Genomic DNA, 26,968 nt, shown 5'->3' on the forward strand with positions numbered 1-26,968 from the left:
TATAGGGACAATTCTACTGAAAGCAAGACATTTTATACATGGGCGGAACTATCATTAGGCAAGGGGAGGCAGTTGTCTGGGGGCCCCACTGCCTTGGGGCCCCCCCAGAGACACCCCTCATGACTCCCCATTGCCCCCTGCCCAGCCCCAAGTTCCCTCAGCCACTTGCCCTGTTCGCCCTCTCTCCTGCTTGTCCTCCTGGCTGGCAATCTAAGCAGCAGGCAAGCTTCCTGCAAAGAGCTCCTTTTCTCCCCGCCTCTCAGTTGATCGGCGGGTGGGCGGGGCTTCCAGGGAGGCCTCTGTGTAGGCCTCAGTGAAGCCTGAACTGGAGTAGGCTTGCAGGGAGGCCCCAAGCAAGGAAGGAAGCAGGCAGGCAGGCAGGCAGAGTGGCCCCCACAGCTCTCTGCAGGAGACCCTCTGCCCAGCCCAGCATTTGCCAGGTAGAATATGAACTTTTTGTGGTCAAACCCACCCCCGCCCCCGGATATATAGGGATCTGCTTGCCATAGGGCTTTGATATGGGGGGCGGAGGGGGAGAGACTGAGAAGTCTCTGAATATTTAATTTAAAACAGCTTAGAAAATTTGCTGGCTTAAAAAACTATCTAAAAAGTCCTATAAGTGGCTTGTTTCATGGCAGAAAATTGCAAAAACTTCTGGAACAAACAATATTATATTTTATTTATTTATTCTTTCATTCATTTATAAATGCACTTATGTTCAAGTTGTTTTGCAACCCAGAAGGTCTGCGTGAGAACTGTGAAGCATGTGCTGTGCTTTCATTTTATTTTTCTTGTGTGTGAACTGCTCCCCAATAACTCGCAGGGACTTCAGGGTAAATCTGGCCTACATGTGAATGCAGTACCTCCATTCCAGAGGAGATGTGTGTTAAAGGGCTTTAAAAGCCTCCTGTGAAAAATCTCCTGCAATCAAACTTGACTGAATTTGTTCAGAATTCTGAGAAAACATACATAGGCTCACCCTGCATGGTTGAAAGTGTCCTTTGCTAATCTGCAGCGAGGGTCCCATTTTAATAATTAGTGTTTCTAGTGTGTTCTAGGCATTAAAAGTAGCACAAATATATAGTACTCAGTGTATATCACTATATATTGTGAAGTGTGCATGTGTGTATTCAGTGAAATGTATTTCCAGGCAGCATACTTATTTTGAAATATCAGACTTAAATCCTTGGGGGCCTGGGGTGTGCAGAGGCCCTGGACTTTGGGGGGGGGCATTTTAAAATGTCATCTCTGGGCCCACTCCAACCTTGCTACGCCCCTGATTTTATATAACTTTTATAGCTTTTTGAGCATCTTATATGGGCTGGAAAAGTGACACAGAAGTTTTATACATACATATGTACATATATACATAAATTCTTATTGTCAAAATTTTGGGGGGGGTGTATGTTTTCTAAAAATGTGTTCTCTTTTGGTTATCTGTAGAAGCAAAGGATATATTCCAAGCAACTATGTAACCGGAAAGAAGTCTAACAGTCTAGATCAGCATGAGTAAGTAAATGCTCCAATTTATTGTATGTGAATAAGTTATTCTGATATATTTTGACAACTGCCAAAATAATTTTATGAATCAAGTGAGTCCTAAATCCAACAATGAGAGTAACTAAGAACTACTCCTGACCAATTCCGGAATTTCATTGATTTTTCCTGTAGATGAAAGGCATCCAAATTCCATAATTATTCACTTATCTGCCTGGACCTTTCCAATAATTATTAACAAATGGCCAAACATTTGCCATGAATAATTGTTCCCTTTTATTAGAACCCCCAGAAGTTGATGTGCCATACATACTAAATGATGCCTACCATATTTGTTCAAAGAGAAGCAGTGTATTAGAATGGTTAAAGACTGCTTCACATATTACATCAAGAAAACAAGTGATTGCACACCTATATACCACAAGAGATACCACATTCACCAAATTTGGAGAGACACCACAGCCAATCTTTAATTCCCTGTGGCTTGATACAGACATAATGCCACCTGTCTTTAAACCATGATTAAGAGATCAGGAGCAGTTTGTGGTCTTTCCCTTTCCCTGCCCCACTACAGTACAAATATAACCATACCCTTCTCTTGACTGCCCTAGCCATGGGGCAAAACTAACTATGGTGAATATTAATAAGAGTTCCTCTCTTAACTAGGGTTGAAATAGATCTGCAAACCTTTTTAAATAGAGGGGCCGCATTCAGATGTACACTATAACTGCTGTTAAAATGACCAGAGTTAAAAATCCTAACTCCAATTAGCATCACAGCCATTAGCCTAACTGGAATTGAGGGAGAGGGGAGCCCCTTCCTGCCACCCGGCCTCCCAACTCGATCCCAGCCAGCTCCATTGCCAGACTGGGGACAAAGTGTCACCACGTCAGCCGCTTGGCTGTGATTGGCTACAGTCTCCAGAGGGGTGTGCCGAATGTGATCATGTGTTTTTGGAGTGCCCTGCCTGCCCTCGGAAGGGGAAGTGCTTTGAAAGCCCTCTAAATGTTCTGCAATACCAGCGCTGCTTCTGCCAGCCATGGCACCGCCGCCCCCAGGTGGCCCCATACCCCGAAAGCACCACACAAACGCTGATTCCGGGGGGTGGGGGTTGTGGGCCCAGGAGGGATGGAATCCTTCTTTCAGTTTGAGAAGGGAGAAGGAAACCCACACTTTCTAGAATGCGATATGCAGATAGGGGAGGACAAAGGATGCTGGGGGTTCTGCCCCACCATGACCAGGGAAAATGTCCTGGCAGGTTTATCTAGGTGTTATCCCCACCCGTGAACTGCAAGCTCATGACCTGGGCTGCCCACTTAACCACCAGGGAATCCAAGGGGCCCCCACTCTGGTGGGCCCTCCAACTATCTTTGTTGGAAAAATAGAGAAAAAACACCCAACTCCCCTCTCCCAAATCCTTCTGCAGCTTTGCATGTACCCCAGATGACATCCTCACACCCCATGTGCCATAGCCCGGTCATGCGCATGGCCATGGGGTGGACCAATGGGACAGTTTATTCATTCAAGTTGTTAAAATCCTGAGTCTGGTCCATCTGCGCACCCTATGCAGATAAGCAGGCACAGGGAAACATGGGAGATGGCACTGCTCCCCTGACACCAGGGCAGATGGGTTGACTGCAGGGGCAGCTGGTGACAGCACACCTGTGCACAGGTGTGACTGGCCAGGCAGGGGGTTGGTTTCCTAGGCACCTTGGCCACCATTCCCGGGAGCAGGACATCAGTCTGTGGGACACCCCTGCCCACCGCTTCCCAATACAGCTCTACTTAGAGCACCCATGGCCTGACAGTCTTGTGAGTGGGTATAGTCTGCATGGCCATTTAGTGGCCATGCAAATCATCATCTTTTGATGATGAGTGACCAGGACCCTGCTCATGTGTAAGCAGGGCTGTAACCCGCCCAGCCCCCCTGGGAAGTGGCTGGTCCCCACTTCCCCAACCTTTCTCTGTTAAAAATAAATAAAAAATAGAACGGATCCCCTGAAACATCCCCAGACTCATCCCCTGTGGTGGACCTGTAAGCAGAGGGCATTTAGACACCCCCCTTTTTCCAAGCCCTGGCACGTGTGCAGTGTTGGTGGAGGGCTGCACACAGGCACGGACCTTTCCACCTATTAAAAACTCCAGGTTCCCAGTCTGTCTATGTGCCATATGCAGATAAGTGGGATGGATCGGAGCCACCATTATCTGGACACTGCCAGAGGGCGGGGGTGGCCATTCCAAGGCACTGGAAAAGTACACCTGTGTACATGGATGTGCGGGCAGCAGGGGGCACAGTATCGCGACAGCTTGTCCACGGTCCCCAAGGCTAGGAATGTGTTCCCCGGGATAGCACGCCCTGCAGCTGTGAGCCAGAAAGCATCCTTACTCTATTCAGAGCACCCATGGCCTGACATTCTTGTGAAGGCGGTGTTAGGTGGGAAAGGGGGTGTATTGCCCTCTTGAATCAGCTTTGCTTTTTAAAGGCAAATTGCTTTTTTCTTCTCCACTCTGATGATCCCTCTCATGAGTTGTCCAGGGGTGACCCTGTGGCCTGTCACTCTCATGCATGGCCACTGAGCCCTGGGTCGGGTGGCAGGATCCTTGAAAAGGGATCTCAATTGACTCAAGACTGTCCTTAGTGATGGGCCCTGATCATGAGCAAGCACCTGGGGGCATGAACCCCCAAAGGGGAATGGTTTGGGCCCACCTTCCTCACCCTTTCTGCGTGAAAAATAGAACTTGGCTGCTCCAGCTTCCTTGCTTGGTTCTGCCTTTTAGACTCTGCCAATAGCACCCCCACACATGGATGGTGCAGGTAGTGGGCTGCGAAGTGGACCCTTCCAGCCATTCAAAATTCCTGGACCAGGGCCGGCGTTGTGGCATATGTAGATCTCGAGGCACAGTGATTCCTGGGAGTAGAGAGCCCCATTTTCTAGCCACCTTGGGATGGCGGTGTCGCCCATTGGGGGCTGTGGGTAGGGGTGCACATCTCCACATTGGCAGTTGGGTTGGCAGGGTGAAAGGTTTGATAGTGGCTTGGCAGCAGCCACCAAGACCAGGACGGCACTTGCCCAAGTGCCCATCCCCGCAGCTTTCCTGCATGGGGCCTCCTCCCTCGCTCTCCCTAGTCTGCGACTCTCGTGAGAGTGTGGTCCATGGGCAAATGGGCAGTACTGTCGTGCTCCGAAGCACTGCTGCCACAGTGGCAACACTGGTGAACTGCCCTGCTCATGAGTAAGACTTAGGGAGCAAATATTCCCACCCGGGGAAGGGCCCCTTCCCCACCTTTTCTATGTGAAAAATAGAACTTGGCTGCTCCAGCTTCCCTGCTTAAGTTTGCCTTTTGGCTTCCCCCTCCCGGTGTCGTGATGGGGTGCTGCTTGTGCTGCCACTTGGGGTGTTTGTGCTTGTGGACACCCATGACTGTTGCCCCCGTGTGGCTGTGCAGCTTGACAGGCTAGCCAGTCTGGGATGGGATATGTTAGCATCCCTGTAGCCTGTAACCCTCCATAGCTGCACAGCTGACAGGAGGGGCGTGGCTGATTTTCCTAGCTGCCAGTGAGAAGTGCCAAAAGGATGGAGCAGCCACGTCCTCAGGTGGGTCTGTACCACCTTCTCTATGACTGGGGTTTGGAAATGGACATGTAACTGTAGCTATGGCTGAGTCTGCATTCAGGTATACATCTTCTGCGGCAAAACTGCAGTCGTCGATGGCAAAGCTTAAAGAAAACGACAGGTTCCAGTTGGAGTCCGGCAGGGGAAACTGGAGTTAACTTTAGACTCTTAACGGCGGTTTTGCACATTCAGGTGTACTACAGTTACAACCTTTGGCAGCTTTAACTGCAGTTAAAGTGTATGTGTGAACCGGGTCAGAGCCTGGTTAGTAACCATGCTTAGTGGTATGGATATTTAACCGTGTTCTGGTTCTGCCCTGCCCATGAGTTACCTGATCCCTGTTGTTCTGCTTGCTGGTTCTTTGGAGGCGGGAGAGGTCCCCAAATAACTGGAGAGGCAAAGAAAGCCCAGGAAGTACTGTTTGGTTCTGCCACTTGCCTGCAAACAAAGGCTGATTGTGCCTCTCTCTTGCCATGGCAGTGGGGCTGTGCCTAGCCACTCCATGAGATCTGGAAGTCCAGTGGGAGCTGGAAGAGCCACTGTGAGCAGGGGTGTAGTGGAGGAGGAACGCAGAGGAATGGAGCGCCAGTACTTCTCGGCTTCTCTGACTGTCAGTGTGGGCATAGCCATGGGGGTTATCTTGGAGAGAGCCTGCACTCCTGAATTTGCAACTACAGCACTGCCACTGAGTGAATATGCTGCTTGCCACACCAGCTTCATAAGCTGGAGGAAAGCAGCTAATGAGGAGACTGTTAGGGAATCTGTCAAGCAAGTCAGGGAGGAGGAGACGGAGAGCCCTGGGGACTGCAGCGAGCAGACCCTCTCCAGTTTCTTTGGTTGCAGCCTCTTCCTTCTGGGAGAGGAGGCATGGGCGACAACGGCTTTCCTCTGCTCCAAGCAGCACACTAGGTCTAGGTTTTCGCAGTGTCCAGGGCTGCTGGGGAAGTCTCAGTCACCACCACCTTCCTTCTCCAGCATGGGTTACTTGGGCAAGATCTGCACATGCTAAATCACGTTTAAAGCTGAAAAGCAAAATGACAGGGTGGAGGATAGAGAGGGAAGGATCCCACAGTTCATTCCCACTCAGCCAAAGTAAAGACAGCAGCAGTATTGCTTCTGCATGAGTTCTGTGTTGTGTTGTTCTTTTCAAGTGTAAATATGAGCACACTCCAGGTGTAACATCCAGCAGCAATAGCCTAGCATATCACCATTCTGGATTTCTCTCTCTCTCTTTTTAGGTGGTACTGTAAAAATATGAACAGAAGTAAGGCAGAACAACTCCTCAGAAATGAGGTGAGCATTAGCATTATTATGGTCTTTCTAAGTACAGTAAAGTATAAAATTGTAACAAAATTACCTTAGGCAAATTACTTTTATATTTCCAATAACAGTGATTGATCATACAAATAGTAAAAGTAGCCCTTGTTTGGTGCATAAAGTTTTCGCTTTCATTTTAGGATAAAGAAGGTGGCTTTATGGTGAGGGACTCCAGTCAACCAGGTTTATATACAGTATCCCTTTATGCAAAATTTGGAGGGTAAGTTGCTCAAACTACTGATTACAACTTCCTTCATACAAGCACCTTGCTTTGGAGAGGGGGAATTCTATTTTGTTATCAAAACCTTTCTGGCAGAGTAAGGTAAGATGGGTGTGGGAGCTTCTGTTCAATTAGGTAAAGTAGCTGACTCTACTAGTTAAATGAAGTGATGTCCAGGAATTGGTTTTGTTTTTTGTGTCAAAGTAAACTAATTTACGAAGACTCAGTCTCTCAGATACCCAGCAATAACCTGGCATTTTTCTTGGTAATCTTCTTCTTTTTCTGGAGGTTTTACAGACAAGGCTCCCCCCGCCTCCAAATCCACTCCTGATTGGAGTGTGCCAGTCCACATATTTGCTGTGTTTAACCTGACCTTCCTGTGGGCTATCAGGGAACAGGACAGAGAGGGCTTTCCCACCCACCCCTGAAGGGAGACTGTGAATTCTGTCTTAGCCCGAGGTATGTCTGACTTAAAATAATCCTCTATTTCCAGAGGCTTTTGAAAAAACCCTTGATGTTTCTGCTAAGCTCCAACGCTTGTCTTTGATGTGCATAGGGGAGCAGCCGAGCGCTATTTGAATGCTCCACCTAATCTCCCGGATGAAACTGTCTCGAATCTGCTGCGAAGTAGATTCGCTCCTCCGATACCCCACAGCATAAAGCTCTGTCTGTAAAATCTCCAGGTGATGTTAATTTGGGGCAGGGCTTCCAGCCAAAGGAAATTAAAAGGAGAGGCAACACTAATGGGGTAAATATGAGTGGGAAATGTGATGGGGAAGAAGGAAAATATGAAACAGTGGAAGGAAAAACACTTTCCTCTGTGTTGTCTCTGATCTCTTTTTGCTTCTTCATTCTGGTAAAGAACTTTTATTTATTTGTGCTAAGATATAAGGGTTTTTATGTATTTGTGTTCCAATTAATGTCCACTGCCTCCTGAAGGTTTTCGATCGCTAGAAGGAAGCATTAACCTCCCATTTTGTGGTACCATTTTTGCTTATGAGGTTTTACTTTATATTGTTTTTCTTGTGTCCTCTGATCTTGATATGTTCTCTCTAAACTACCATCTTGTAGTAGCAAGCATGACTTGTCCCCTTTGCTAAGCAGGGTCTGCCCTGGTTACACTTGAATGGGAGACTACCTGTGAGCACTGGAAGACATTCTTCTTAGGGGATGAGGCCACTCTGGGAAGAGCATCTGCATGCTTGCATCCAGAAGGTTACAATTTCCCTCCCTGGCATCTCCAAGATAGCGCTGGGAGAGATTCCTGCCTGCAACCTTGGAGAAGCCACTGCCAGCCTGTGTAGTAGACAATACTGAACTAGATGGACCAATGGTCTGACTCAGTATATGGCAGCTTCCTATATTCCTATCTGTAACAAAGGTTTTATCAACCAACTTCCTTAAAAATCTTTAAATAGCTCAACTAGTGTCAGAAAATATTGCTTGCTTCTCTGTCTTTATAAATAACTAGCTTAACCTGCGCAGAGCATCTTTGCACTATTACTTGATTGCTCCCCTCACCCGCTGCCACAGCCCCCCTCACCTCAGAGATCTCTCCACATTCACCTGAGCAGCTTTCCCACTCCTCCTCCTCCATCCGGTTGCTTCCACCCTCCTCACTCCTCTTGGTCACTCCTCCATCCCTTTACTCCATACCCCTCACCCTTCTAGGTTGTAGCTGCAGCATAACTAGCACCGACTGGTCCAAGCTTCAGCCCCCTATTCCCAGAGATCACCCCACCTTCACCTGAGCGCCACTTCTGCTCCTCCCAACAGGAGCAGCAGCAGCAGTGGTTGACCGGCCTCTTCCTTGCCACTACTGCCATGGCAGCTCATTCTCCTTAGGCCGCTGACAGGCCCAGGCCCATCCTTTGCCTGCATGTCTCTCTCCACCAATGGCCTCAGTAGCCCCAAACAGCAGCAGTGGTTGACTAGGCCCTTCCTTGCTGCCAATAGGTGCCGTCATGGCCACCCATTCCAGGCTCGGGCCTGTCCCTTGCCCTTCCTTCTTTCTCTCTTCCCCTACCTTCTCTCTCTCTCTCTCTCTCCTCCACTCACTCTTCCCCATCTTTCTTCCCCTCCCTTTTTCTCTCTCTCTCTCTCTCGCTCTTCCTGAGTTAACAGATCTTGTTCATCTTGTTTCCTCATCTAACTCACACAACAGCAGCCTCCTTCTCCTGAAGGGGCTCTTTCCTCCCTCACAACCCCTCTCTTTGCAGACCCCTGGCCACTCTCTCTCTCTCTCTCTATATATATATATATATATATTCCTCTCCTCTCCTATCAAGAACATTTTCTAACCCGTAACAGTTGCATTCCAACTGACCTTAACCATCACAGGCTCCTCATCCCTATCTGCATGTGGAATCCCCACTGCCCAATCACCATGGTGCTTCTGTTCTCACAGGCTCCTCCTCCCTATCTACATATGGAATTTTTACTGCCCAATCACCACAGTGCTTCTGCTCGCGAACTCTTGCGAGAACTGCCACACACGGGATTACCCACGGGTATGCCTTAGAGTATAGATATAGATATTTTAAAGATATAGATATTTTACAATGAACTGCTCTTGAGGCTTCTTTGTTCCATTTTTCGTTTGCTTTTTGATCTCCCAAGTGTAGCCTCGCTTTTTGTTTTAAAAACAAAATTGTATACCAATTACTTTCCAATTCTGTTTTGTACTGTTTTGCTTTACAAACCTGCAGTTCCTAATTATGTGCAAATTGATTCAAGCTTGAATTAATTTGAGCATTATTTTGAGCTTGAAACAAAAAAGCCTTTAAAATAAAGGGCCTGTTTTGAGCTCAAAACAAAACAGCCGTTTCGACTCAAAATGTTCCAAGTGTTTTGGGCACCATCTTGAGGCCTGTTTTTCCAGGGAGAGCTGGTCTACCCATTGCAATCACTGGTTAGACCAGTCCTCCTAGGCAAGTTGACTCACTGAGTCTGGAGCAGAGAGTTGGTCTACCCGCCGACCCCAATCGGTAGACTAGCTCTCCCCTGAAAAAAAGGGCTGTTTTTCCAGAGAGAGCTAGTCTACCAGTTGGGGTCAGCCAGTAGACCAGGCCTGCTCAACTTAGGCTGCCTAGCTGGTTTTGGACTACAACTCCCATAATCCCCAGTCACAGTAGCCAACAGCCAGGGTTTATGGTAGTTGTAGGCTAACATCTGAAGGAGGGCCAAAGTTGAGCAGGCCTGCAGTAGACTAACCCTCTGCCCACCTCTGAGGACTGGCCTACCCACCGACATCAGTTGGTAGACCAGGTCTCTCTGGAAAAACAAGCCTCAGAACGACACTCAAAACACTCAAAATATTTTGAGTGTTTCGAGGTTGATTCGTTGAAATAGCCAGCTTTGGCTACTGTTTCGATGAATTGATTTGAGGATTTTGAGATTCGTTTCAAGCTTGAAACAAATTGCAAAATCCGTTTCATGCACATCCCTAGCAGTTACTCATTGCTGCAGAATGTAGTTCCATGAGTTTCTTCATGCAACATTATAGTGTTAGTGAAGTGTTCATTCATTTATTTTACATGTATATTCCACTCTTCCGCTTAGTCCAGACTGGTGTACATGGTTATGTTTATCCTCAAAACACCTCAGGTAGGTTGGCCTGGGAGAGTTGTTAGTGGCCCAGAATCACCCAGTGAGTTTCATGGCTGAACGGGGTTTTGAACTTGGGTCTCCCCAATCCTAGTTCACTGTAACCTTTGTAAGGCTTGCATGTATGTGTTTATCATTACTACACTTTCAAAATATTTTTTATTTTACTTGTTTCCCTTGCTAACTTCCTACAAAATATTACACATGTCCTTAAAGCTATTTTGTGGCAAGGACATGGGGGATGGGGAAGGAGATGAAAGTGAGGGGTGCATTTTCAAATCTTGTCCCCAGGCCCACTCCTGCCTTCTGCTGAGTCAAACCCTTACACCATCTGGCTCTTGGAGTGCTGCTGCCAGTCAGTGTAGACAATACTCAGTCTACTCCAACTTGCAGCAGCTCTGCAAGGTTTCAATCAGGAGTCTTTCCCTGCCCTACCTCGAGAGGCTGCCAAGGACTGCACCTAGGACCTTCTGCATGCAAAGCAAACAATCCATGTTCTTTTAACTAGTTCCAGTCTTAATTGTGATGTTGCCTTTTTAAAGGATATGTTTTTCAAATCATGGCTTGGATTATATTGCATGATACCTTCCGAATGTGATGGAGAAGATAATGGATTCAGTGGGTTGGGAAGTAAATAAGTGGTATTTGGAGAATGTTGTTGTGTGTTTCATATGTGTGCAACTGTATTAAGGTTTCCTGGAAGTATTGGATGTGTTTCTGTTTAAATGGCTGTACATGTATTTATTTTTAAAGTGCCCATGGGTACTAATGTGAGAACCAAATCTGTGAACATTTCTACTGGCATACACAGCACAAAGATTGCACATGCAGTAATTAGGGCTCCTTATATCTGAGGATCTGCATATGTGCTCTCACAGGGTTGGTTCCCCGCTTTGAGGGGGCCTCCAAAAAATATTGCAGCACCAAAAGATAATAAATTATTGCACAGAGTCCCATTCAGACCTTGTTATGCCACTGGGAAGGTCCAGCTACTGCAAAATCCATAGCAGGTTTCAAGCTTTGTACTGGGAAAGATGTAGGGGATAGGGGGATTATATGCCAGATACATAGAAAAAGCAGGGGGGGGGCAGAAAGCCTGTGTTCTGGTGTTCTTCTGCAAGAACACCAATACATCAGCGAGCCCAGGAACATTTTATTTTATTTATTTAACATTTTCATACCACCCAAAACTTGTGTCTCATTTTCTTTCATAAATAGAGAAAGACATAATCATAGTTCCGTGGTATCTTGGGAGGGTGCCTGCGTGGTGCCCTGCTTGACCCACAATATATCCTTTTCAATGGGATAGTGATGTGGTAGATCTTCCAGTTGCTCTAGTGTACCAAATATTCTTGCACAAAGAACACCTTCAGGAAATTAGGAAAAAACAACAGCCAGGCAACAGTAAGAATGGAAAGTGCTTCCATTCCAGAGGGAAGCTTCTCAACCCCTGACCCCACCCCCAGTGAGACCATGAAACATGGTTTGGAGTTAGTGTTCCATTACTGTAGCTGGAGCTACTGGAGCTTCTCTATTGAGCTAGTGTGCAGTTATTTTGTGCAAGAACGAGGTCGGAACTCAGGAGATGATTTTGATCTGTCTGTTCTGGATGGGGTTACACTTCCCCAGAAGGAACAGGTACGTAGTCTGGGGGTGCTTCTGGACACAAAACCCTCCCTGGTGTCAGGTTGAGGCAGTGGCCAGAGGTGCATTTTATCAGCTTTGTCTGTTACGCCAGCTGCGTCCATTTCTTGAGATAAATTACCTCAGAACAGTAGTACATCTGGTCACCTCCAGACTTGACTACTGCAATGCTCTCTATGTGGGGCTGCCTTTGTACGTAGTCCGGAAACTGCTTTTAGTCCAGAATGCGGCAGCCAGGTTGGTCTCTGGGTCATCTCGGAGAGACCATATCACTCCTATCTTAAAACATCTACACTGGCTGCCGTTAAGTTTCCGGGTAGAGTACAAGGTTTTGGTTATAACCTAGAAACCCCTAAACAACTTGGGCCCTGGCTATTTAAGAGAATGTCTTCTTTGCTATGAACCACTCCACCCATTGAGATCATCTGGAGAGGTTCATCTGCAGGTGCCACCAGCTCATCTGGTGGCTACTCGGGGGCGGGCCTTCTCCATTGCTGCCCTGAGGCTTTGGAACACACTTCCTGCTGAAATAAGAGCCTCCCCATCTCTTACAACTTTCAAAAAGGCAGTCAAGATGCATTTATTCACCCAGGCTTTTAATTAGATACTGTTCTAATTGTGTTTTAATAGTTTTAACTTTTTAATTTTAATTGTTGAAATGTTTTAATCTTTTATTGGCTGTTTTTATCGTCCTGTAAACAGCCCAGAAAACTTGCATTCTGGGCGATATATAAATGTATTAAACTTAACTAACTAACTAAAATTACATTGAGGGGATCTGCAGGCACCACACATGTGTGGACACACATGTACTCCCCTCATTCTCTTCACTACCTGGGCACAAGTGAATGTGCCTATCAGAAACAAGAAGCAGGGGCCTCCTCTACAACTCTATTGGCCAGAAATGGGCAGGATGGATTGCAGGGAGCTGACTATGTGAACAAACCAATGTTTGAAAACCATAATTAAATGTAATAAATTGTAATAAAAAGCAACAATGTGAATGGCCCCAATGTATTCTTATTTATGCATGTATGTGCTCTTCCTAACTTAAGCAACTTCCTCCCGCAATAGTCCCCAGTATGAGGAACTTCCTGGCCCACAATCTGTTGCCTGAGCAGCTTGCTTCAACCTTCTTCATGGTAGAGCCAACTCTGGGGTCTGCAGTTACACCCCTGACCTTCCTTGTCTGTTAGCAGCTGTGCTTGCTAGTTTTTTTCACAATCCTTTGACTGGTTCAGAAGTCACACAGAACATCAATTAAAGCTAGCTTCTGTATGACATCCCTGAACTTTGGGAGCATGCACTCTCCCCTTCCCTGCCTGCCTGAGCATCCCGGGAATCTATATATTTTATTCTCTAAGGCATACTGTTGGCTAATCCCATGTATGGCAGCTCTTGCAAGAGTTCAGAGAGCTGCCGGATAGGCTAGCCATGGGACAGGTGGGGGGGGGGGGAATGGCGGCGGTGGCAGTGGCTGGCCAGCTGGGGGAGTCGGACAGCGCAGAGAAAACAGCGGCGTTGATGGGCAGAAGGAGGTGGCAACAGGCGGGCTGGGGAAGGAGGTGGCAATGGGCGGGTGGTGCGGAAGAACGAGGTGGAAACGGGCGGGCGGGCGGGGGAAGAAGGAGGCAGCAACAACGAGTGGTCAGGGAAAGGAGGTGGCTATGGGTGGGCGACAAAACGGCAACAGTGGGGGGGGGGGCAACAACAGGCAACAAACTAGAGGTGCAGATGCTCTGCGCCCAGCTAGTTCTATTTCTAATTTGTTAGTAACAAACCAAGATCAGTCATGACATCCAAACCTACAGAAAGTGGTTTAATCTAACCAAAATCCTTAAAATAACTTAGGTGAAACCAAGATTTGAAGTAGGTTTCAAATCTAGATTTATTTTAGTGAAAATGGTTAGAAGAAACCAAGATCAGTTGGTAGGTTTGTTAAGACTGATCTTGGTTTGATATAAACTGAAATTGGAAGGAGACTTCTTGGGAGGCTCATGTGGGCAGGGGGAGGGGGCAGCACGTGCTCCTGAAACTAGCACATGCTCAAGACATTGTGCATAACTAAATTTTAACCATGGTTTTGTGTGACAGCCCTTTGTGAACAAGACAAGGATCACAACTGCTTTAATAATTAGTACTTTTGTAGTCTCTTTCACTGGTCTCTCCCAATTAATATCGTGCATCTTTTCATCAGAGGACTGTTTTCCTTCTGAACATAAGGCATTGCTTTATCCTCAGGAGTATATCTAGTTCTCAGTTATCTCCTCTGTTCAAAGTCTGGAAAGGAAAGTGTGCCTTTGAGTCGATGTCAACTCCTGGAGACCACAGAGCCCTGTGGTTGTCCTTGGTAGAATACAGGAGGGGTTTACCATTGCCTTCGCCTGTACAGTATGATATGATGCCTTTCAGCATCTCCCTATATCGCTGCTGTCCAACATAGGTGTTTCCCAAAATCTGGAAAATATACCAGTGGGGATTCGAACCGGCAACCTCCGGCTTGCTAATGAAGTCATTTCCCCACTCTGCCATTAGGTGGCTCTGTTTCAAAGTCTGAGGCAGAGATTTTTCCAAGCACTGCTGCCTGAGATCCTTTAATCAAAAATTATTCTCTCCATCTTCTTATTTTGAGATAATGGGGAGGAGAGCTGGTATTGCAGTGGTGAACATTAATTCTCCCCTTTGGTAAGCAGGATCTGCCCTGGTTTGCATTTGGATGGATGAATAAAACAATCCTATTGTACATTACTTATTCATTTTCATTTGTTTTTAAAGAGAAGGGTCATCCGGAATAAGACACTACCATATAAAAGAAACAATGACGTCGCACAAGCAATATTACCTTGCAGAAAAACACCTCTTTGACGCTATTCCAGAATTAATTGAATATCATAAGCACAATGCTGCAGGTAAATGAGTCTGAGTTTCTTATCACTTTAATGAGTGTTGCTGAACTACTAGATTCATAACTTAGGGAGACAACAAAAACTTAATATAAAATTCCTTATATTTCGAATTCTTGGACAATTATATCAAGAAGCTGCAGAATATGCAATAAAAGATTTCAACTGTTTATTATATTATTTATTTGAGAAAATGCTTAGTATGGTAATGCAACATTTAGTTAGTGGCAATAACAGCAGAAAGTCTTGATTTTTGATGTAGACGTTTCTTCATATTCATTTTCTCTGAATTTTAGGTCTTGTGACAAGACTACGATACCCTGTGACTCCAAAGGTTAAACCCTCACCAACTACTGCGGGATTCAGTTATGGTACTTTATTTTATTTATTTATTTATTTAAAATATGTATACCCTGCCTCTCCAGTGCACAACTGCTTGGGGTGGCTCACAACAATAAGATAGACACAGATACAATAAAAGTAATAAAATTAACTAAATTTTTTTTAAAGTCAGATTAAAAACAACAATCATTATTGGGTTCAAATTAAAACTGAAAATTATAAAAAGAATCTACCATGTTGGCATCTAAACATTACACAAATAATAAAATTAATATAACTGTGCCAAGTGGAAGCAAAATTCATGCTAACAGCACAAGTTTTTTAAATGGTGGAATAAGGCACATTCATCACAAGGTATTATACTTGTTCCATACATTGTAATTGTATTATGAACAATGTTTTTTCTAGAGAATGGAGTAACAAGTTGTATGTGGATATGATTTTTAAAAACACTTAAACTATTATTATATTATTTATTATTAAAAATATTTATACCCCGCTCCTCCAGTGCACTACTGCACGGGGTGGCTTACAACATTAATATAGAACCATAAAAAAAATAACAGTTAAAAAGTTAAGACAAATTCTAAAAATTTGAAATTAAAAGTTGTCAATATAAAGCTAAACACTAAGACTAATATTAAACGCCAACACTGATACCAGTTCCCAAAGCGACTTACAGTTCATGGTGGATAGTGTCCTTGGGAACTGAAGGGGTGTGTGTGGAGTGGGGAGGATACAATCGGGGGAAGAAAGAGGAGAAAAGCATTTGGAAAGTTGGGGAGAAATGGTTATGCAGTGGCTGGGATGAATTATGTTTAGGATGTTTAGATTTACACATCTATATTTAAAAATACACAATTTTCTTCCTAGGAAAATGAGATTTTGTAAATCAGAAGAAAACTAAAATGTTTGAAATGTATATTCCTCTTCCTGTGCTAATGAATAAATATTTGCATTGCTAGAAACCTCCAGTACAAGTTTTTTTAGGCCTTTTACTGGAATGCACTATAGGTTCTGCCTCCCAGAGCACCTGTAGTGCCTTATTTAGTCTTTTCTAATGATCTACCTTTTGATTATTAGGATGTCCTAACAATAATTAATATAAAATACAGTAGAGTGTAAAAAGACTAAGGAAAGGCATTTTTAAAATATTAAAACAAATGTCAGAACAAGAATTGTTCATCATATCCATGATGGATGGAGTTAGAAGCTACATGTTTTAAATTATAGGATGATCAATTAAATTTAAATGTTAGAGAAGAAACTTCTTAGAGCTGTGGAGCAAACTGTTCAGTGTGAGGCACCAGAATGCACTGCTTGTCATTTTTGAAGCAAATGTGGGATGAGCATCTGTTGGGGGGGGGTGTCACTGTGCATGTTGCTTTAGGACAGTAAATTTGATTCCAAATCTACATAACTGATAGCTTATACTTATATAAAACATTTGTACATTAGAAGGTTTGAAGCTAAGAGATTTAAAAATGACCAAAAAAAACCCCCTTTAAACCCCAAACCACAGACAAAGGAATAAAAAGCAAATGAGAGCCTGTGGGAGGGGAGGATGCCTGAGGATTCAGTCTGTACAGAACCATCTCTCCTAGAGACAGATGTGTGTCTGTGAAACGGTTCAGGGGAAGGAAAGGTTTTGCCAGTAACCCATTTTGTAGGAAAGCTGTGAGAATGAGAAGTGGGAATCCTCATGCAGGTGGGAGGGAGGCATACTGTGGAAAGGGATGCAAAGTGGCATTGGGATGCTTTTGGGAAAGAGCAGGCACCACCTGCACTGTCTTCCTTTCCATTTGGTCTTCTGGATTTAGCACCCTATGTTACATGAACCAGCCCTATGTTGCTTTACCTTCTTATAGATAAATGGGAAATTAATCCTGCAGAACTAACTTTTATGAGAGAATTGGGCAGTGGTCTCTTTGGAGTGGTGCGCCTTGGCAAATGGAGAGCACAGTATAAAGTGGCCATCAAAGCAATCCGAGAAGGTGCAATGTATGAGGAGGACTTCATAGAAGAGGCTAAAGTGATGATGTAAGTAACCAGTCAAGGTGCTAGTCCTCATTACCTTTAAAATCCTAAACTGCTTGGGGCCCTAAGAGAGCACTTTTAAAAATTATGTTCCTTCTCCTTAGGAATTTCAGATGCAATCTTGCTTTGTCACTCTTCCTTTATGAAAGCTAGATCAACTGCAGCATGCAGGCCTCCTTTTGTTAGCTCTCTCTGCCACTAAGTAATGCCATTGGCTGACACACTGCACAAGAGTACATCAGCCTAATAAAGCTGTATTTGCTCAAATTGTGTTACTTAAGATTAAATCCATTCTTTCCAGTGGTCTTACTCTTGGGTCACACAGTTTTTGCAAATGCAACATTACTAGGCTGACATACTCTTGCACAGTATGGCAGGCATTTTGTCCCAAGCACTTTTAATCACTACAGCATTATTTGGATTTAGTTTTTTTATTCTAATTTGGCTTTTATTGCTTAAGGGTACACATGTATGTGCATGTGTGTAAAATGTATGATGAAAACTGAATATGTCAAATTATGTGCAGAATTTTCTAAGTTCCTCATGTACAATATGGAATGTTTTCTAAATAAAGCCAGTGTAGCCAATGCATGGATGAGTATAGCATTTTTAAAAATTATAGTTGTGTGTGTATAGTAGTGTGTATATATTTTAACTCTTTTCAGGAAGCTAACCCATCCTAAATTAGTCCAGCTGTATGGAGTCTGTACTCAGCAGCGACCTATTTACATAGTAACAGAGTTCATGGAGCATGGCTGCCTTTTGAATTACCTTCGACAAAGACGTGGACATTTTACCAAAGACAGCCTGCTGACAATGTGCCAGGATGTATGTGAAGGAATGGAGTACCTGGAAAGTAATAGTTTTATTCACAGAGATCTGGTAAATATACTGAAAAGCTATCTTTTTATTCATATATAAACACAAGGTTTAAGAACAGTTCAAGCCCCCCCCTTTTGCAGTTGTCTATAATTTTCTGTTATAATCTAAGTAGTGTGACCATAGATAGAGAAAGTCAGGATTCTTATACTTTTAAGATGTGTGTGTACGGAGGAATTTAAGCAATTGTGGATTTTTAAAAAACCCTTGTATAACAAGCTGTGCTCACCAGATTTCTCACTTCTGCACACAACTATACAAAAACCCCAGTCACCTCTACATCTAATCACCTTCTACCCAGCCCATCAAACTACCTTGTTTTGCATAGGCAACAGGAAACCTATCCAATAGTTTGAGAGTTTCTGATGGATCTAAGATTGTGTCATATATCCTTCCATAAAATTGTGCCCTATATTGGAAGAGTAGCCTCTTGAAGTTATAGTTAAGACTAAAACAAGGAGTCTAGTGAATTTCATACATTGATATATGAGGTGGCTAAAAGCTTGCACATGAAACTGTGAAACTGGAGGATAGAGTACAATTTTAATGCATAAATTACTCTCCAGTAATTCGGGGGGGAAACTTAGGGAAGAGACAATCTTTTCCATTTCCCATCCTATGATGGACCTGTGGAGGTTTTCAGTGGGGACAGTTTCATGTGCAAGCTTTTAGCCACCTCATATATCAATGTATGGAATTCACTAGACTCCTTCAGTACTGGCTGAACTGGTTTGTGGATTGGCTTAACAATAGACCAAACCCTGAAATCTTTCCCTTTAAGAAAACTCTTGGTGAGTTTAAGAAAACTCAGTGGCTGCTATGATACACAGTCGAATGGAGACATAAGGCTTCTTGCAGGGGTGCAGTGAAGCTGCAAGATGACCAAACCCAGTGGTTATGTAAGCAGTTACCACACTAATCCCCATTTGCATCGATGGGGACACATACTGTAATGCTGCATCAGCAGCCACAGGGTTTTAAAAGCATCAGGGCTTATCTTGTGGGTTTTGCTGCAGCCTTGCACTGTGCTTTTTGGCTCTGTTAACATGGCTGCATATTATGGCAGCCAATAAAAACTTTGTCCACATAAACATTTCCAAAATTGAAACACACATTTAGGGCTGGCCAAAGGTACTTTGGTATTCTACTTTGTGAGTCTTCGTGAAGTTAATAGGTGCAGAGCAAGAACATGGTCAAATTTCTTGACCATTATTTGTTGTACTTTGGTTTTGTTTTTAAATTCCTCATCCTCTGTCCACTGGGCATATTCAAACTATACACTTTCCCACTTAGGTGAGCACTCTGTACACCTGAAGTGGCTGTGAGCTGCTAAAGCTTCACCACAATAAAGGTGTTCATTTTAAGTTCCCAGAAGATGTTTTGGAAATCTTTGCCGCAACAAAATCACATAGTTCTCCACTCTGTCTCTCTTATCCTGCTGTTCTTAATGACACCCAAAATATGCTTCCTGAGGTAGACACTTCAGCTTGCATCATGCTAAGGGTGCCTCTCCACATATGCCGTTGTCAGGATTGAACTTGAACACATTCTTATCTGGATGAGTCTCATTGTTAACAATTCAATAATTATTCCTTTTTTTCAGGCTGCTAGAAACTGCTTAGTGAATGAGTCGGGTGTGGTGAAAGTGTCTGACTTTGGAATGACAAGGTATTTCACAGCTTTTAAAAATCAGATATTAGGGATGGAATTGATTGTATTGTATGGGCATTTATATTTGAAATGTATCACGATAAGTTACCTAGGAGCTAAACTTTTATCTAGAGCAAGGTTGCTGAACTTTGGCCCTCCAACTGGTTTTGGACTTCAACTTCCATAATCCCCAACCACAGTGGCCAATAGTCAGGGATTATGAGAGCTGTAGGCCAGCTTCTTACAAGAGGCCCGAAGCTGAGCAGCCCTTATCCAGATCTTATTTTCCTGTTTTACCTTTGGGAGAAGCTTGTGATAAACTTACAGCAAGTAGCCACTGGGTGGTGGTATGAACATCTATGTTATGGGTTTTTGGAGTGGTGTCAGCCTGGAATAATCACAGTTTTTCTTTTTAGGTATGTACTTGATGACCAGTACACAAGCTCTTCGGGTGCTAAGTTTCCTGTGAAGTGGTGCCCCCCAGAGGTCTTTAATTATAGCCGATTCAGTAGCAAGTCAGATGTCTGGTCTTTTGGTAAGGTTTTGGTTTTTGTCTGTTTTAAATGTGGAATATAAAAAATGTATTTTTCTCAAGTTCACTGGTTGACAGCCAGACTGAATTACTCATGAGTAGTCCCACTGAAATTAATGGAAGTTAATGGGACTACATATAAGTAGTTTAGTCTGGCTGTCAGCCGCTGACATCGGATTTGGCCTCTTCCAATGATCATCTAAGGCAGTAAGGCTTTTAAGTTCAAATGTGAGTTTGAATGTAACAAATGTCCCTGAATTGTGTGTGTTTATTTTTATTTTCATATTTATATCCTGCCTCTTCAAAAGTTGTTTTTGAGGTGATTTGCAGATAAAGATGAACATATAAACCTGCCATAAACTGTAAGAATAAGTTAACTAGACTTAAACCAAGTAGCAGCAAATAAAACAAACCAGCTAAAACACCAGTCTACAACTAGCAGAACTTAAAAGCAACACAACCACAATATACAGGTGAAACTCGGAAAATTAGAATATCGTGCAAAAGTCCATTAATTTCAGTAATGCAAATTAAAAGGTGAAACTGATATATGAGACAGACGCATTACATGCAAAGCGAGATAAGTCAAGCCTTAATTTGTTATAGCAATAGCAATAGCACTTACATTTATATACCGCTGTATAGCCGAAGCTCTCTAAGCGGTTTACAATGATTTTAGCATATTGCCCCCAACATTCTGGGTACTCATTTTACCGACCTCGGAAGGATGGAAGGCTGAGTCAACCTTGAGCCCCTGGTCAGGATCAAACTTGTAACCTTCTGGTTACAGGGCAGCAGTTTTACCACTGCGCCACCAGGGGCTCTATAATTGTGATGATCATGGCGTACAGCTCATGAAAACCCCAAATCCACAATCTCAGAAAATTAGAATATTACATGGAACCAAGAAGACAAGGATTGACGAATAGAACAATATCGGACCTCTGAAAAGTATAAGCATGCATATGTATTCAATACTTGGTTTGGGCCCCTTTTGCAGCAATTACTGCCTCAATGCGGCATGGCATGGATGCTATCAGCCTGTGGCACTGATGAGGTATTATGGAAGACCAGGATGCTTCATTAGCGGCCTTCAGCAATTCTGCATTGTTTGGTCTCATGTCTCTCATCCTTCTCTTGGCAATGCCCCATAGATTCTCTATGGGGTCAGGTCAGGCGAGTTTGCTGGCCAATCAAGCACAGTACACTGTATACTTTTCAGAGGTCCGATATTGTTCTATTCTTCAATCCTTGTCTTCTTGGTTCCATGTAATATTCTAATTTTCTGAGATTGTCGATTTCGGGTTTTCATGAGCTGTACGCCATGATAATCACAATTATAACAAATTAAGGCTTGACTTATATCGCTTTGCATGTAATGCGTCTGTCTCATATATCAGTTTCAGCTTTTAATTTGCATTACTGAAATTAATGGACTTTTGCACGATATTCTAATTTTCCGAGTTTCACCTGTACTGAGTACAAAATGCAAAATCCAAATTTCAAATGTCAGGGTGTTTCCCCTCCCCCACTTCATGAAAGCAGAACTGGAAACTCCAAGTTCAAGCATTTCAAAACTTGAACTTTCTATTTAACAGAATTTTTTTTCTAATTTTCAAAATATTCTAATTTTTGTAAAATATTGTTATGGGCTGATAACCAGCCTTGCCCTTTTAGGGAGTTTGGAAATAATGGGCTTAATTTTGTGTAACACAATTTGCACAAGTTTTGCATTTGTGGAACCTGCACAATTTATGCAAACTGCACAAACGCAACATTACTAAGCTCAAAGTGTACTCTTGTGCAGTAAATCAACCACTGAGTACTTTATCATTCCCTGGAATACAGCAGTCTGGTGCTCAAAAGTGGGGCCACCAACATAGTGATGTCTGCATATTTGTGGGACTTGTGAGGTCCTTGGAAGTATATTTATTACTTTAATTCACAAAGTTTTTTTAAAAATCTAAAATGGCCTGATGGCCTATTCTTAGTGATTTCTAGAGCCTGCAGAATGTTGAGGGCATTAGTGGCAGTTGGAGCAGTTGTGGGGGTTGGGGGGAGAGTTAGGCAGCTGGAGCCCCTAACATCTTTCATTTTGTTGGGAGTGGGCATTATGGTCAGGGCGATGCATGCCAAGAAGTTAAAAACATCTATGGCTCTGCACTACCTATACAGGAGAAGGAAAAGAAAAATGACCCCTTTTCCTAGAAAGTGAGAAAAGAAATATTTTCCCTTGCCTCCTGTTGGGAATATACTGCAACATTTTGTTGCAGGTTCCCACTTGTTAGGACTTTCTATACACATGTCTGCTGTTGCAGAATATAAATCTTCAGAACCTTCTCTACAAGAATTAGCTTGACAGTCTGTTTGTGTCAATTTTTTCAGGGGTTCTCATCTGGGAAGTGTTTACAGAGGGTAAAATGCCATTTGAGTCAAACTCAAACTATGAAGTAGTGACTATGATTAGCCAAGGACACCGTCTATTTCGTCCCAAGCTAGCTTCTAAGAATGTTTATGATGTGATGATGAAGTGCTGGCAAGAGGTATGCTATTCTATACATCACTTACATTACATATCTCCACGTGGTTCCTGCAGTTCAGTTTAGCCATGGCAGCTGTAATTCCCACTGTAAACTAATGAATGTTTGTTTGCCAATCAATAGCATTTCTTCAATATAATATTTCTATAGAATATTGAATATTGGCTAATGAGCGGGAACAATTTAGGATATCAGGATGGCGAGAACATTTGAGGCATAAATGCAAGGAGGGAAAACAATCAAGGGGGCGGAGGAGATCAACAGGAAAGAACAAAGCACACAATGTGAAGTGAAAAATCCAATTCGGAGTGGAATTTGGATGCTTTCTGAATTGTAAGAATAAACAGGCCTACTTGATGAATTACTTTGTAAGAATAGGCAAGGCAGATACCATCAGGAAAAGCAAAGGAAGAAGCAGTTTTTGGACCGCATAGATAGAGAGATCTAGATCTGAGCGAGTGAGTGAGAGAGCACACCAAGATGGTGATCTGGATACAAGGGGCGGGGGGGGGGGAAATCACCCACGAACAAAGATAAACGTCCTCTATTACAGTGAATGGATCCATCCCAATACTTCGTTTCTTTTCAACAGGTGGAGAGAATGAACTAAGTGTTTTGATAACAGCAGTACTGATGGATATGAAGAATTATTTTTGTTTTCTTAAAGCATTTTTTTTAACCATTTACCCACTCATTTTTCCTTTAGGACTCAAGTTGTCTGAATTCTAAAAAATAAAATTCTAATTTTATAAATATGAGAAATCACTGATCTCATCATATGATCAATGGTTTTTCCTCCTCCATGATTTGTCTGAGAAATATTAGGTTAACAACAATCATCTTTTTCTCCTCTACCTATTATTGCCTGCTTTATCATTATTATTGCTTCAGCATAAAAGATCCTTTTAATGGGAAATAAGAGCCAGCAGTGGTAACAATACTCTCTTTTCATTTCTAGAAACCAGAAGGACGTCCTACATTTCATGATCTGCTGCAGATGATTGATGCTATAGCAGAGGATACTTCCTGAGAAGGGATGACAACAGGCATAGAAGTTCACAGCAAAGAGACATCATTCCAGAGATGCTGCCATGCTCTTAAGAGCTTAATCTTGGATGCTGCTTAAAAGAACCACACAGGGTCAAGGCAATAGTATATACTATTTTATTAGTATCTGCTAGAGGAGGAGTTTTATCGAGACATCCACAGTCTGCTCAGCTATTTAAGCAACCTTCTCTCTAACCTGGACTTCATTGAGGGCTGCTAAAGTGGAAGAGACAAGTTGAAACTACCCTTTGAGCCCTAAATTGCAAAGCAGTAACCATGATTGATATGCACGTCTCTCAATCATACTTTGGGAGGGAGAGCTGGTCTTGTGGTAGCAAGCATGAATTGCCCCATTTGCTAAGCCAGGGCTCGTTTGCATTTGAATGGGAGACTACATCTGAGGAATGTAATATATTCCCCTTAGGGGAAGGGGCCATCTAGGAACAGCATTTGGATGCTTTCATGCAGAAGGTTCCAAGTTCCCTCCCTAACATCTCCAAGATAGGGGCTGCGAGAGACTCTTGCCTGCAACCTTGGAGAAGCCGCTGCCGGCCTGTGTAGATAGACCAGCCCGATGGACCAATGGCCTGACTTGGTAGAAGGCAGCTTCCTATGTAGTTGTTGGAGTACTGTATGTTGAAAAGTGATGCTCTTGGGTAAAGGCCAGCTACTGCTCTTGCAGTCTTCTTGAAAATCCAGTGTCTCTTGCTGGTTGGCCAAAACTATGAATATTGCTGCTAGCTCATGAACCTAGAATGTTCTGTCCTGTCTTTTTGGCTTCATTTAGCAACAAGTATGATGCAGCACTCAGCTACTATTGGTTCAGAGCTGCTCCATCATTTCGCCTTAAAGTCAATCTTAACCCTTCTACTTGGTGCACAGAGCTGGTAGAGCAGCTAATGAATGCAGTAAAAGGTGTACATAGTACAACTTTTAACAGAGTATCAGAGCAGGGGGAGCTGGGTTCAAATTCCTGCTCATGGGGAAACTGTAAGCCAGTTATCATCTGTCAGCCTAACCTACCTCACATGATTGTTGTGCAGCTCAAGAGGGTGAGAAAACCATCTACACCACTCCAAGCTCCTTAGATGAAAGGTGAATAAAAATGTAATAAATAGATCTTCTAATGGATTGGAAACTGCTGTAACTCACCCAGAGCCCACAGCCTATTAAGTAAAGTAAGGAAGCTTAGGCTGGACTTTAATAGAGTGTTTATAAAATAATTTATATACTTGCAGTATATAGACTATATGCACTGCACACATATTTATATGAAATGGGAATTTACTTTTCAGAAATTTTTGAAAGCACAAATGGTTGGATCCATATTGTATATTAGTTTGATGTATGGCACCTGTAGGGGAAAGGAAACATACTCCAAACTTTACTATACATTTAAATGTTTCATTTTGTTGTTCCTACTCTTCACATGATAAATGCGCATGACGGCTTTAATGAAAAATCGAACAAAATGTGTTGTAATAAAAATAAGTGACTTGAAATCCTGATTAAGGGTGTACTGTAGACTTGTTTTCAGCTGAGTATCTGTAGCAGACAAACCTTAGCCACACTCTCATTAGGGTTGCCCCAAGACATGTTGCTGCTCCAGCCAACTACACTGTACAAGCAAATGATCTCTTGCAGTGTCATGTAACTTTCTGCAGGAGCTTACCTCTTGTAAGTAGAGGCCTGTTATAATCATATAGAAAGCAGAGGATCCAATTTAAGAAAATGGATACCTGGGGGCAGGGTGTGTGTGCTAACTTCTCCTCCGACAATTTACCTTTCAGCATTCTATTCACCCAGTCTTTTTTTTTTTAAGCTGGGCCAACAGCTTAAAAAAATAGCAAGCCTATCTGGAAGAAAGATTCCTAGGGGTGGGGACTATAGGCAGTTTATAGTGGATAGAAAGACCACTTTGTGCCCTTTACTCATTTGCTCTTAGAATAAGACCTCTCTACTTTGTGATTCAGACAGGCATGTATCTAAAAAAAGACACACACACCTGTTGCTGACATGCCAGCTTTCAGCCCAAGATGCCACTGTGCAAATAATCACTTGGGATAGTTATACATTCAGGTTTGCTCCAAGCCTGATTAGAGACACTCAAGTTTGACCCGGCAGTATATTTTTGGTACTTACATCTAATGTCTAGAAATTGATTCAAAGACACTAGAACACAAGACCAAAAAGTTTAATTAAAAAATTTAATATGATATACACATTACAACAGTCCAGAATAAAACAAATCTAACCAAAACACATCAGCAAAAATGTAAAGAAAATAGCATTACTGCCCAAAACACTAAATGAAAATGCTTGGGTAAATTAAAAAGTGCCAATGGAACACTAAGTCTAAGCAATGAGGTCATCTGACAGTTTTCTTTAAGGAAGCAATTCCATATATTAGGACAGTGCTTGCCTGCACTAAAAAAAAAAAAAAGTAGGATTCTGCACCCAACCAATCCAAAGTCTAAAATAAGGATGGTCAAGTCAAGCACATTTGAATAGTTTCCCCTTTTACTGCATTATTTATTCTGCAGGTTTTAATTTTGCCAGGCATGGGAAAGACGAGGAGCCTGCCCCTAGCAAAACAAAAAAACAAAAAAATCTTATTCAACTACTTCTCAAGCTGTTGAGATTTGAGTAGACATTCCCTACACATTTTCAACCATATAAACCATCACCGACCACAAGGCCTAGAATGCTGTGGGTTTTTAAAAATCAAGATTTTCAAAAATTAAAATCCTACACTCACTGCCATATTGTGTCATCGTGCAAAACTGCAGAACCCTCCCCATAAAAGTGGTGCCACTGCAGAGGTCATGCTGCAGGTAGTACTAGTTATTGCCTCTCAGAAAGAATGTACCCAGTGTTCCCTCTAAGGTGTGCACACATGCTTGTGCTCACAAGTCTTTTGATGTCCGCTCAGTTAATTTTAGATCCTGCTCAGGTTGAATCAGGAAGGCCCCATTCTGAATGCATGTGTGCATACACTGCCTTGATACTCCCGCCCAGAACAAAACTCATTCCGCACACATATGGAAAAAATGAGAGAACACTGAGTGCACCCAAAGCAAAGCTTTCCCACAATATATCAGAGGACTCATATGGAAGATGTTCCTACAGTGCTTTATGA

General features: G+C 43.1%; 1 protein-coding gene across 2 annotated transcripts in view; it reads left to right on the forward strand.

Moving 5' to 3' along the window:
- The window catches only part of TEC (tec protein tyrosine kinase), a 76,621-nt gene extending 51,284 nt beyond the window's left edge, over positions 1–25,337 (forward strand). For both annotated transcript variants that reach the window (XM_053254374.1, XM_053254375.1), the window contains 11 exons: positions 1,444–1,509; positions 6,351–6,405; positions 6,570–6,649; positions 14,675–14,808; positions 15,099–15,173; positions 17,013–17,184; positions 17,847–18,063; positions 19,664–19,728; positions 20,127–20,245; positions 22,628–22,785; positions 23,741–25,337. In XM_053254374.1, coding sequence (XP_053110349.1) covers positions 1,444–1,509; positions 6,351–6,405; positions 6,570–6,649; positions 14,675–14,808; positions 15,099–15,173; positions 17,013–17,184; positions 17,847–18,063; positions 19,664–19,728; positions 20,127–20,245; positions 22,628–22,785; positions 23,741–23,812 — 1,213 coding nt within the window. In that variant the 3' untranslated portion in view covers positions 23,813–25,337. The remainder of the gene's footprint in view (positions 1–1,443; positions 1,510–6,350; positions 6,406–6,569; positions 6,650–14,674; positions 14,809–15,098; positions 15,174–17,012; positions 17,185–17,846; positions 18,064–19,663; positions 19,729–20,126; positions 20,246–22,627; positions 22,786–23,740) is intronic.
- The last annotated feature ends 1,631 nt before the right edge of the window (positions 25,338–26,968 follow it).

This window comes from Hemicordylus capensis, chromosome 5, assembly GCF_027244095.1.
Source record: "Hemicordylus capensis ecotype Gifberg chromosome 5, rHemCap1.1.pri, whole genome shotgun sequence".
Classification (NCBI taxonomy): domain Eukaryota; kingdom Metazoa; phylum Chordata; class Lepidosauria; order Squamata; family Cordylidae; genus Hemicordylus; species Hemicordylus capensis.